The sequence below is a fragment of the Theobroma umbraticum genome, unplaced genomic scaffold (genome assembly GCF_002168275.2).
Source record: "Theobroma umbraticum cultivar Fairchild unplaced genomic scaffold, ASM216827v3 scaffold_95.0, whole genome shotgun sequence".
In the NCBI taxonomy this organism is placed as follows: Eukaryota; Viridiplantae; Streptophyta; class Magnoliopsida; order Malvales; family Malvaceae; genus Theobroma; species Theobroma umbraticum.
Window position 1 is genome coordinate 5955049 of NW_018397257.1, and position 13307 is coordinate 5968355.

At 28.4% G+C, this 13307-nt stretch overlaps 1 protein-coding gene across 3 annotated transcripts in view; it reads left to right on the forward strand.

The window, feature by feature from the left end:
• Positions 1-10387: 10387 nt before the first annotated feature.
• SMG7 (Telomerase activating protein Est1) overlaps positions 10388-13307 on the forward strand; it is a 6616-nt gene continuing 3696 nt past the window's right edge. For 2 of the 3 annotated variants that reach the window (XM_089782923.1, XM_089782922.1), the window contains exons 1-3: positions 10388-10549; positions 11741-12529; positions 12695-12817. In XM_089782923.1, the coding sequence (XP_089639049.1) occupies positions 11774-12529; positions 12695-12817 (879 nt within the window). In that variant the 5' untranslated portion in view covers positions 10388-10549; positions 11741-11773. The remainder of the gene's footprint in view (positions 10550-11740; positions 12530-12694; positions 12818-13307) is intronic. The other variant, XM_021422359.2, reaches the window with a different exon arrangement.

Here is a 13307-nt window from a genome sequence, read left to right on the forward strand (position 1 = left end):
TCTCTTGATTTTATTATTCCTGGTTGTTTTTCGTCAATGGCTTGAATTCTTTTTGTTTTAGGTGCCATAACTATAATCTGGAGATTACGACCGGATTTACAAGAAGGTCCCTTTACCTGCGTGTATTGACCTAGAGATTGGTATCTTCACCCTGCATTTTGGTGGCTGTTGTGATTGGTTGGTCATGTTACTGCATTAACTTTTAAAAATATTACTAGTTTCCCTACTTTGAGATGGGAACTTTGCATTCCATCAGTACTTGTACACCAGAGTAAATGTGTTATCAGAGGCAACCCATTCCCATCTCTGGTTAGCTATATGTTTGCAAAGCTTATGGTTGTTAAGGAAGGAAATTTAATAGCCCCTTGTTTAAACAGTCAGTGCCTTCAAATTCAAATTAATTCCTGCTAGAAATTGTTTATAAGCATTTGTTGAGGAGAGTTTACAGTGCTTTTAATCATTTTTTTTTTGTGGCTCAGACAAAGCCTCTAATGGAGATGCAGAGAGAGCCACCAGGTTTCGAGCCAACACAAACTTGGTATTGAATCTTTGGTCCAGCTAACAAAAGAATTTTTTACTGTAAAAAGCCAAAAACAAGGTGTTTAATTTTTAAAATTTTTAATCTATGGTACCCATTTGCATTTGTAGAGAAAGTTATTCAAAAAGTATTAATGAGTAATAACAAATATTAAATAATTTTTTTATATTAAAAATTATATTATTTCACATTCATTTTCTTTATTTGATTTAACTCTTTTATTGATTTATTTTTAATGGACAAAATTATCTCTCTGTTTTATTTATTAATTTTACATAAAAAACTTATAATTTAATTTAATAAAGCTGGGTAATTTATTTTATTTATTAAAAATAAAAAAATTATGTAATGGTTTTCAACATTTTTACTTTGTTTCTGTATTAAGTTTGTTAAACACTATGCGTAATTTCTCTTTGTAACACTCTAAACACAGTTTTACTCAAATAATATTTTGTACAAAAATCTTGCTCGAGTCAAATATGTGCTATGAATTGTTAAATATGTTAAAAAAATATAATTAGAAGTCAAAGTGAATTACATCGGATTTAACACAAAAAAAAGAATTACATCAGAACCATGTCAAAAATAAATATTTAAAATCGTTTGGAGAAAAAAATTAAATTCATGGAAAACTTGAAAATATTTTTATCTATATTAATTAAAAAAGAAGTGAGTTACGAGACCTTGACCCAACCTAAAAATAGGAAACACCAGAGAACTTGAAATTAAAAGTTATAACTCCATTTTTATATTTTTAAATACGTTGAATTAAAGAAATTTTAAATTTCTATAAAAAATGATAAAACTAACAAGTTGGATTATATACGTTTATTTAAAAATATTTATATTGTGAAATCTTTTAATTTTTAAATTTATATATTTGTCTGGTCCAAATTCAAAACAATAGATACAGCCTCCCTTTGATTGTTGATTTCTTTACTCGTATATGATTTGCATTCTAAGCAAGGCCAACCCTAGAGTCAAGTCAACAAATCCCTTACTTTAGATCTTAAATTTTTATAGATCTCATAATTTTACAATAATATAATTAATTATATTTAAAATATATAAAAATTAATATAATTAATAAAATATCTATATACCTTCTCATACTTAATAAATGTGTATTTTCTCTCACTTCCACATCCTATCGTAACTATTTATATAATTTTTCATTAAAAATGAATAAAAGTTAATATAATTAATGAAATTACGTATTATATGATTAATAAATCTCAAATTCTTATCACTTTTCAATTCCAACAATATTATTGATTCTCAACTCTTTCTTTTATTTTCAATCGATAGTACGTATTTAGTGATAACCTTAGGCTTTTGAAGTTATTAAATCGTCTTTTATTCTGAATTATCAAAAATATAATTTACGTCAAAATAGAACACCTCAAACCAAAAAGGCAAAAGAAAATTGAAGAATAGAAAAGAACCCTCCCTGATCATACGCTTTTGTAAATTATTAGAACAAAACAAAAAAGTTATAAACAAAATAAAATAACATAAAAAATCATTTAAAATTTTGTAAAAAACCAAATGTGTAAATGGGGAGGGGTCTTACTTTTATTAGTGTAAAATTAATTTCACTCTTTCATATCTTTTATATAATTTATTTTTGGTTAATTTAACAATTGAAGTTCATGATTAGTTTAGATTAAATTATGCATGTCAAATTTCAAATTATAAAAATATTTAATTATTTATTTGATATAATAAAATTTTGACCATTAATTATTTATTGAAAAATAATATTCTTGATCAATAATATAAAGATGTTACATTAACTAGAAATTTTGTCCGTATAATAAGTATGAGTAAATTGTTAAATCTCAAAATCGATTGGTTGAAATAATAATTATACATAAAAATTATTAACAAGATGTAAAATCAATTAATTTAACACCAATATAACTTTGATCCTTTTTCAGCTTATATATATATATATTAAAAAGTAAATAAATCAAATGCTATTCATTAATCAGAAAAAAATTGATTTTCTTTTTTATATAAAAGGAAAAAGCAAAAAAGGATACTACTTCGGAGAAAATCATGAAAATAAATAAGATGGATGGGGATGATGATCACGACGAAATTTTTAAATAGAAATTGTTGACCGTTCAGATTACTAAGAAAACCAAACAAACGGCTGTGATTATTCCAGATTACATTACCAACTGAGCCGGTGATACGTTCTGACGGTTGGAGTGGGCATTACGGTATTACCGATGCATGTCTTAATCAACGCGTGGACGGACTTAATCCGGGTCAGACTATTGCTCATGTTCCAGTCGCCACTCCAGCGCGTGGGTGACAACATGTAACAAAATGCAAAAGTTTTATCAAGTTTAAAGAATTTTCAAAAAGAAAAGGCGTAAGAATAATCAATTTTTGTTTTCCATTTGAATCAATCATGTTAATATATAATTATGACACCTAAATTTTCATGTTTCAGATTAACTTGCTTAATTTGGAACTAACTTGAATTAACTTTGTTTAGTTTATTTTGTTAGTAGATTAATCCATATAAGTCTACTAAAATTTTAGTATTATTAAAATTTCTTATGTTAATCTCTTAACATGTTTAACGAATTTTATTCTCTCTTACAATGAGAGTTTTAATTTATCTTTTCTATAAACATGTACTCTTTTAGAACTAAGAGAATAAACAATATCATCTTAAATAATAATTTGACAAATTTTTTCTAAAATATAAATACAAAGTTTATGCTTTTTTGAGTTAAAATAATCAATTATATTAATAAATAAAACTCAATTATTTTAAATTGTAAAAGTAATTATTTTAAAGATTAAATTTTTAAGAACGGTATTGAGAATATTATAAATAATTTGTCTTTCAAAGATTAATAACATTAGGCTTAATTATTTATTTCATTCCAGCTTACCTATTAATACCAATGTTTGGTTCCATTTTTGAACATGAATGTTGATTGTAATCATTCGAGTCTATTTCAATTAAATCCAAAATAGTCATTCTTGACTTGCATCTCAATATGGTTATTATTTATCCCTCAAGAATTAAGCGCACTACTTATTGAATAATTTTGTTTTGTATATTTAATTAAATTTGGATTCTACTCTTCAAAATGTTTGTTGAAACTATTTCTTATTCAATATTACCATTCCGAGAAACCAAGTTTAGACTTAAAAAACATTAAAAAAGTGAGCTGATAGCCAACTAAGACTATTGGAGGTATCGAAAGACTAATTAGAGATCAGATGTGGCTACCTTAGAAAGTTAAAATGGCACTTTTGCAGTTGGATTTGGCCACTTAGAGTGTCACAACGACGTATCTATTAGATAATTTGTAATATTGGAAGTCTTATTTAAATGTAACTGTTTAAGATTAAATATAACTTTTAAAATAAAAGAAGTATTTTCAACAAACACAACTATTGAAAATTGTTCAATAGACACGTCTGTTGAGACATAACAGACATATATGTAGAAATAACAACAGATACAACTTTTCAGTGTTTATACTTCCAAAACAAACTTTATCTTTCAAAAGCATTCTGTAATAGGTTTTTTGTATCTTGGACAGTCCTTGTCTGCAAATCCTTATGGTAGGAAACAACTCTTTAAAGATAATGTGTTATAGCACGCCTTAAGCCTTCATACTCATTCTCTTATATCATTTTCTAATAATTTTAAAGAGTTGTTCTCAATGAAGTTTTATCCAAATTCAAGATTTCAAATCATGAATCAAGAATTCATCAAACTTGACTGGTTTGATAAAACCAATTTCACCCATTTGAGGGATAAAATGATGTTTTTGCTCATAGCCTTGAAGGTTTATTGTGTTCTAAATCTGAGTTTTGCTGTAATTCCAGAACCAATTGATGAAGATTTAATGCACGAAAGACGGAGGGGAAAAAACGTGAAGAAGATGAATAGATATGCTGTGGATATATCTTAAATATTTTGACAGATCGTTTTATATGATCTCTACTCCAATCTGAAAACTCTAAAGGAAATTTAAAGTAGCCTTAGAAGATTACTTATAAAAATAAAAAACGAGGTATTGACAAAGTTTTGTCTTTAAAATATTTTAAGTTTAACATAAATGACAATTTATTTATCAAGGATCAAGTATATGAACTACAAGTTTTAGTTTCAAACTAAAAAACCTTGAGGTTAAGGACCCCAATACGTTACAAATAGATACAATTCTTTCTAAATTATTTCAATCTTGGAATAATTATAGCAAGAAGGTTATGTATTTTGTTATTTCACTATAAGTAAAACAATTCATGACTTTAAAATGTGAAGCACGTGTACATGATGCACTATTTCAACCATCTAATTCTAATGTGAATCAGGTGAGTCAAAATTCCAATAATTTTGAAAAAAATCAGAACTTTAACAATTCTACAAAATCCAAGTTATTTGCACTGAAAGTTTCAAAACAGGCCTTTAAGAAAAAAATATAAAAAAAATATAAATTGTTTTTATCCTGGAAAGAAAGGCCTTATGATAAGTGAGTGCAGATCAAGGAAGGCAGAAAAGAATTTTCGTTCTAAAAATCCTAAAAAAGCAAATGTAGTAAAAAAGGCTATCAAGGAATTGGTTGCTTTACAATGAATGTTGGAATGGTAGTAAAATTGAATATGACTATTAGTTCCAATAAAAATAAGATTGGTGGTTAGATTTTGGTGCTACAATTCGACAGAAACTTGTTTAAGACTTACATAAAAGGTAATAAATCAAAAGATGTTTTGATAGAAAATCATGTTATAGTCAAAGTTGAAGGAAAAAGGGAATGTCGAGTTGAGTTTCACTTCTGGATGACATTATTCAATGTATTCATGTTCTTAAAATTCAGAAGAATTTAGTCTATGCTAGTTTGTTTGCAAATAAAGAATTTAAAATAGTAATAGAATTTGATAATGTAATAGTATTCAAAGGTGGCTTATTTATAGGAAAAGGAAACTTTTCTGATGGCTTGTACAAGTTCAACGTTAATGAAATAAATATGATTTTTACTTATACTGTTGAGTCTAATTCTTTATTATGGCCTGCTAAACTAGGACATTTAAATTTTAGTTCTATGAGATTTATGTCTAAAAATGGTTATATTGCATGCAAAAATGAGAATCCAGAAAAATGTAAAATATGTATTCAAGCAAAAATGACAAAAAAACCTTTCGTGGTATAGAAAGAAACTTACAATTATTAAATCTTGTACATTCTGAAATATGTGAATTAAATGAAAAATTAACTAAGAGAAGAAAAAGATATTTTATAACTTTCATAGATGATTATTCTATATTCAATTATGTTTATTTAATCAAAATAAAATGAAGCTTTTCAGAAATTTAAAGAATATAAATTTGTTATGAAAAAATAAAAAAATAAAAAAATTAAAATTTGAGAAGTGATGAAGGAGGAGAATATTTTCTTACAGAAATTGATAATTTTTGTGAAGAATATGGTTGATAGATAAAAAAAAAAGCTTTTTATTCACCACAACAAAATGGATTGGCTAAAAAAAATTAAAACCATGGCTGACATGACCAATGCTATGTTATTGAATGCACATCTATTGCATGATTTATGGGTCGAGACTTTATTAACAGCATGTCATATACTGAATAGAGTTCTCTCTAAAAGTATTAAAATTTCATCTTATGAATTTTGGAATGGAAGAAAACCAAACTTAGAATATCTAGAAGTGTGGGATGCTTGATCTTTTATAAAGTTCTTGAACTACAATGAAAAAGCTTAGACCTAGAGCAATGAAAGGTGTTTTTGTTGGCTATGCCCAACATTTTATAAGTTTTATATTGTCAAGTTTATTGAAAATAAGTTTTTTTTATAACTCTAATAATAAATTTAATTATAAACAAAATGTTTTAATTTCAAGTTGTAACTAAAGTGATATGACTTTTCATGGTACATCTAGTAAAAGAAAAATAGATGATACTCAAATTGAGCCTAAATGTCAAAGAGTAAGAAAAAGAAAGCACTTAAATTTAGATTTCATTGACCTACAAGCAATATCATTCCTTATTGAAGGAAGTAGAACCAAAGTGTATAAAAAGAGTCTTATTTTATTAAGTGTTGAAGATAATCCAAAAACATTCAAAAACATTATGTTTTTAAAGGATGTAGCATTTTGGAAAGAAGCAATAAATGATGAAATAGATTCAATCTTGTTAAACAAAACATTAGTTTTGGTTTATCTTCCTCCTGTATCAAAACTCATAAGCTGTAAATGAGTATTTACAAGAAAATATGACACAGATGGTTCAATGTAAACCTTTAAGGGTAGACTAATTGCCAAAGATTTCAAGCAAAAAAAGAGCATTGATTATTTTGATATTTATGCTCTAGTGTCAAGAATAACATTCATAAGAATGCTTTTGGCTTTAGCTTCTATTCATAAATTACATATACATAAAATAGATGTTAAACCAATATTCTTAAATGGAGATTTTAATGAAGAAATAAATATGAAGTAACTTTTATACTTCCCAAAAGTAAGAGAAAGGCTCATAAACTAATCAAATTTCTTTATGGACTAAAACAAGCTCCAAAGTAATGATATGAAAAGTTTGATAGTACTATATTTTCAAACGAATTTGTACATAATAATGCAAATAAATGCATTTATTCTAAATTTACAAAATACTATGGTGTAATTATATGTCTTTTTGTAAATGATTTGTTGATCTTTTATACAAATATATTCGAAATTGTCAAAATCAAGAAATATTTGACTTCAGCTTTCAAAATGAAAGATTTCAATGAAATTGATACAATATTGAAAATTAAAGTCAAAAGAGATAAAAATGTGGTTTCATTGAGTTAATCACATTACATAAAATTTTTTCACAAATTTAGTGATTGGAAATTAAATAGTTTAATACTTTTTATAATTTTGGTATAAAATTGACTAAAAATTGTGAAAAAGTTATGACACAATTAGAATATCTAAGTATTATAGGCAACATAATGTATGTTGCACATTGTACCAGACTAGATATAGCATTCACCATTTGCAAACTTTCAAGGTTTACAAGTAAACCTAGCAAAGATCATTGAAAGGTTATTATTAGAGTACTTGGATATTTAAAGATAACAACAAATTTGAAAATTTATTACAGTGATTTTCCTAATACTTTAGAAGGATTTTTTTTATACTAGTTGGATAATTAGTATTGATGATAATAAATTGACATTAGGATGGATTTTACCTTACGAGGTGATGCCATTAGTTGGGCATCTAAGAAATAGACTTATATTACGCATTGCACAATGAAATCTGAATTTTTAGCATTAATAGCTATGGGAAATGAATCGAAATGGTTGAAAAATTTGTTATTAGATATAAAGTTGTAGCTACAACTTATGTTTGTCATTTCCATATATTGTGATAGTAAGGTTACAATATGTGTAGCCCATAATAAGATTTCTAGTGGAAAGTTTAGACACATAAGTCTATGACATGCCTACATAAGAGCATTTCAAATGGCTTTACAATAATAATTAATGTTAAATCTTGCAAGAATTTGACTGATCCACTTACCAAATCTTTGCCAAGAAAGACGATAAAATCAACATCTAGTGGAATGGGGCTAAAACCCTTGACTTAAATGCGTTAGTAATCGAAACCCAACTCGAAGTTAGTAAAACCAACAATAAAAGTTCAATGGGTATTAACAAGTTACTATATACTGTTATTATGCATTGAATTTTAAAATTAAATAGCTCCATTTTAGAATATTCAGTGCGATTGTTGCTAGGAAAAGATGAGCCAAAGGCTCTTAATGGAAATATTAAATGCTTGTAGTAACAGGGGCATAATGACAAATTTAACTTATATGAATATTGAAATGGTGTCGCTTCAAATGAGAGTTCAAAGGGTTTATTTTTGTAAATATTCATAAAACCAAGATTAGCACAAAGTCATATAGGTACTGCAGTAGTTGGTAGAATCTTAAAGTGATTGAATAATGCTATGTGTATGATATTTTCGGTTATAACATAAGGAGTTATGATTCAATCCCTGTGATACAAATAACTTCGTCTTAACTTTAAAATTCACCATTGGTAAAAAGTTTAAATCTTCAATATACTTTCTATTATGTGTAGTATTATTAATATTACAAACTAGTGGAGAATTGTTAAATAGTTTGTAACACTAGTTTGTAATGTTGAAAGTCTTATTCAGATGTGACTGTTCAGATTAAATATAACTATTGAAATTTGTTCCGTAGACATGTCTGTTGAAACACAACAACACATGTTGAAACATGATACAACATTTTAATGTTTATAAAAAGAACGTACTTCTAAGACAAATTTTATCTTTCAAAAGCATTCTACAATAGATTTATTGCATCTTTGAGAGTCATTGTCTGCAAATCTTCATAACAGGCTACAACTTTTTAAAGACAATGTGTTACAACACACCTCAAGCCTTTTTACTCATTCATTTATATTATTTTTCTAACAATCTTTGCAGTTGAATCTGGCCCCTTTACAACTTGACCATTGTCGAATGCTGATGCTTATATGCCTTTTCGATGATGGTTGGTTAAAGGGTTTTTTTTTTTAACTTAGGCTGGAGGTTTGTTTTGGTTTATTTATGTTTTTAAAAAATAAAATTGGTAAAAAAAGAGAACAATATATGTAATTAAAATACAGTTTATTTGGTTATTATTGTTATTATTTGCACATTTGGTTTTAAAAAATAAATAATATTTAAAATTAAGATAAAATATATTTTCTCAAATAATAATGTATGATTTTAGTTATAATAACTGTTTGCTTTATGGCATTTAAAAAAAATTTTAAAATAAAAAATAATTACAAAAATTAGCAAAGAAAGGAACTTATACGAGTAAAGGATAAAGTCTAGAAGTATGTTGGGGCTGTGCAAATAGTTAGTTCAGTGAAATTAGTTCCAGAAATCTTACAATCGAAAAACTAAACTCCATTTCTAAAAAAATAAAATCGAATCAAAGTAATTGTAGTAATAGAAAAATTGAACACCGAACTACTTCGATTAGTTCAATTTGGTTATTGAAAACCGGACTTATGAAGATAGAGGGGAAAAAAATGTGAGGATGCAGAATTTTTTTACTAGATCCTATGTTGAGATTTTCTTTTGTCTTGTTTTTTTAATTGAATAATAAAGATTTAAAAATAAAATATTTTATTTTATTTTTTTAACTCAAAGCTCACTTATGTTTTTTTGGTCAATATAAACCCATACCATTTGCTCTCAATATTATTGTTTCCTTTAATTAAAGTATTGTTAATAAAAATATGAAGTTAATATTATATATTTTGATTTAGACTATACATATGAAAAATATACACTTTAATTCCCTAAACTAGGAAAACTCCAAATTACTTATTGTTATATACGTATTACTATTTTGATTAATTCAATTATTTCAATTGAAAAAATTTCTAATGAAAATTGAACCATTTAAACCATTTTTAATGAAACTTAATTAACCGAAATAACTGAACCGTGAATCCCAAATTTCTTTCTATTTGGTTTGGACTTGCACACCCCTAGAGGTATGGATACAACTATCCGGGATTGATTTACTAATTTCCAGTTGGAGAATGGAGAGTGACTAGCACTAGACTTCGCAGCGCGTCAATGACGCCTCCTCGCGAAAGTGAAATTTATTTTAGTATTGTAAAAATAGGAAAAGAAAACAAAAAGCAGCATGAAGGGAGACGACGCCGTTCTGACAAATCGCCGCCCTAAGATATGGATCAAAAAATTAAAAAAAAATGAAGGAAAAGAAAAGAAAAGAAAAGAAAACACATTGAAATATTGAAATTCTAACCTCATTTGCCAAAACCAAACCACCTCTCTCTCCTTATTTTTCTTAGTTTCTCTCTCTCTCTCTCTCTAATTCCAACGACCAAACCCTAACCAATACCTTTTTAGTTTTCTCTCTAATTCGTTTCCTGATGCTTTAGTTCGAGATGTCTCTTCAGATCTGATCCACGTAAGTTTCTTTTTTGTTTTCTTTTCCTCTCTTTTTCTTTTTTGACTTTATTTTATTTTTCGGATTTGATTTATTATTTCTGGAGACTTTGGAGGATTGATAGACGTAAGTAGTCTAATCATCTTCTTTTCTATCGGCGGATCGGATGTTTTCTTATTCCGTTTTGGTTTTTATTTATTGAATTTTTATCTGTAATTAATGGATTTTTTTATTCTTTTGAGGAAATAATTGAAAGAAAAGAAAAGGCAAGAAAGGAAAATCTGAAATTGCAAATTTGAGACGATTTTTCCGAGAGGAAAAGGGAAAATATACGTTCAAAATTGATTTGCAATAATAAGAGAGAGAGAGTTGATTTTCCGCTGTTTGCTCGCTGACCAAGAGGGGATTTTATTATTTGGAAGACTATTTTACTAGTTTTTTTTTGAATTTTGAATTTTTTCTTTAAAGAATTTTTGGAAATATTATTGTCCTTTACTGATTATTTATGTGTACAATGTTTGGACATGTTAGTTCTTTGCGAGGAAAAACCACAATGTCTTGATTGTATTTTTTTAGATGTATGAGTTTGAGGCAAATATTAGCTTTAGGATGTAAAGGATGGATTGATTGCCAGTAGGAAGAAGCTTTGGTATTATCCTTTCCAGAGATTTTGCAATGATTTGCAAATATTATTTTTAAGTAATCATGAGAGGGTAAGCCAAACATGGTTTGGGATGGATTTTAATTCTTAGATGTTTTGGGACTGAAGCTGCCGTTTGAGAGCTGATTACTATTAGATAGCTACATTCAAGTGCGAAAGTCTTTCTGGATTATAGATTTTAAATTGTGCTTTCTAGCTCATTGTTTTCAATTAGTTGATTTTGGCAATCTTGATCTTAGGTTTTCAATTGGTCGAATGGTTTGATAAATTTTTTTCCTTTGAGATGGGCCCTGCGATTGTCTACATTTTATATATTGGTTGTTAGAAATTTGAACAATTATTATCTTGGAATCTAGTTATATAAGCTTTCTTCTATTTTATTGGAGTCTGTTGCATTGTGATTACCGCAGAAAGTGTTTATTATTTGGAGGATCAGATTCTTTCCCATCTACCGTTATTACAGCTAACTTAGTAGAAATTGATTGAATTTGCTTTAGCCACTGATAAGTTGCCTACTTTGTTTGCTGATGATGAGTACACATTTTCTGCAGATTTAATGCATTTCGACGAAATATATTAGATGGATGATGATAGTGCAGATGGATAACATGTCTGCTCCTTCATCCAGGGAGCGCGCACAGCGCCTTTATGAGAAGGTATCTTTTTCTTCTTTAGAAACTGAGGTTCTTTTTGAGTTTCTGGCCATGGAAGTTAATTTTTGGTACCCTGTACAGAATATAGAGTTGGAAAATAATCGTAGGAGATCAGCTCAGGCACGTGTGCCTTCAGATCCCAATGCCTGGCAGCAGATGCGTGAGAACTATGAGGCCATAATTCTAGAGGACCATGCGTTTTCTGAACAGCACAATATTGAATATGCTTTGTGGCAGTTACATTACAAGCGGATTGAGGAACTAAGAGCACATTATAGTGCTGCCCTAGCTTCTGCAGGATCAAATGCATCTCAGGGTGTGAAAGTTGCACCACGACCTGACCGTCTTACAAAAATAAGACTGCAGTTTAAGACTTTTCTTTCGGAGGCAACGGGATTTTATCATGAACTAATTTTGAAAATCAGAGCAAAGTATGGACTTCCACTTGGGTACTTCTCTGATGATTCCGAAAGCCGAATTGTTATGGATAAAGAGGGGAAGAAATCGGCTGACATAAAAAAAGGCTTGGTGTCTTGTCACCGTTGTTTGATATACTTGGGAGACCTGGCTCGGTACAAAGGATTATATGGAGATGGAGACTCTAAATCACGCGAGTATGCAACAGCTTCGAGTTACTACTTGCAAGCTGCATCAATTTGGCCATCAAGTGGGAATCCACATCATCAGGTTTATCTTTGTTTTCCTTATTCCTGTTAATAGAGTATCCTTTAACTTTTTATGCCCTGATAATCTTTTTGCACTTGCCTTGAATCTTTCCTATTGAACATATTCTGATTTTTTACTTGGGCAAAATTCTGATTTTTTATTCGGGCAAATATCTGCTTATTTCAGTTAGCTATATTGGCGTCCTATTCAGGGGATGAGCTGGTGGCCGTTTATCGGTATTTTCGGAGTTTGGCAGTGGATAACCCCTTTTCAACTGCGAGGGATAACTTGATTGTGGCATTTGAGAAGGTTTAAGTTTTAATTTTAGTTTCTATTTTGGCATTTGGGTTCATTTATTTACTTATTTTATAGAGCCTTGTCTCTACCATGTGGCCTTTTGGATGTCTTATTGGTGATTGGTAATGCGTGCTTTTGTAGCTAACTAGGACATTAAGTTGCTTGCTTGGTTGAACTTTTTGATATGTGCATCATCTTTTATGCAATACTTATAAGATTTTTTGGAGAAATGTAGATAATTGCTAACCATTAACCTTGTCTTGGGTGTTTTTCTGCAAAGGTGGTGATAACAGATGGCTACTCCTTTCTGGTCTGATGGGAAGAAATTATCAATCCACTTTTTTCGGTTTAGTGGTTAATGACAATGCTTATGAAGATTTGTGATGGAGTATTATAGAATAAAACATTTTCGAATGTTTTAACAGAAGAAATTGTGTTATTTTGTTGTCTTACATATGTACACACAGATATTCATAGATTCGCAGAAGCGACAATATAACAT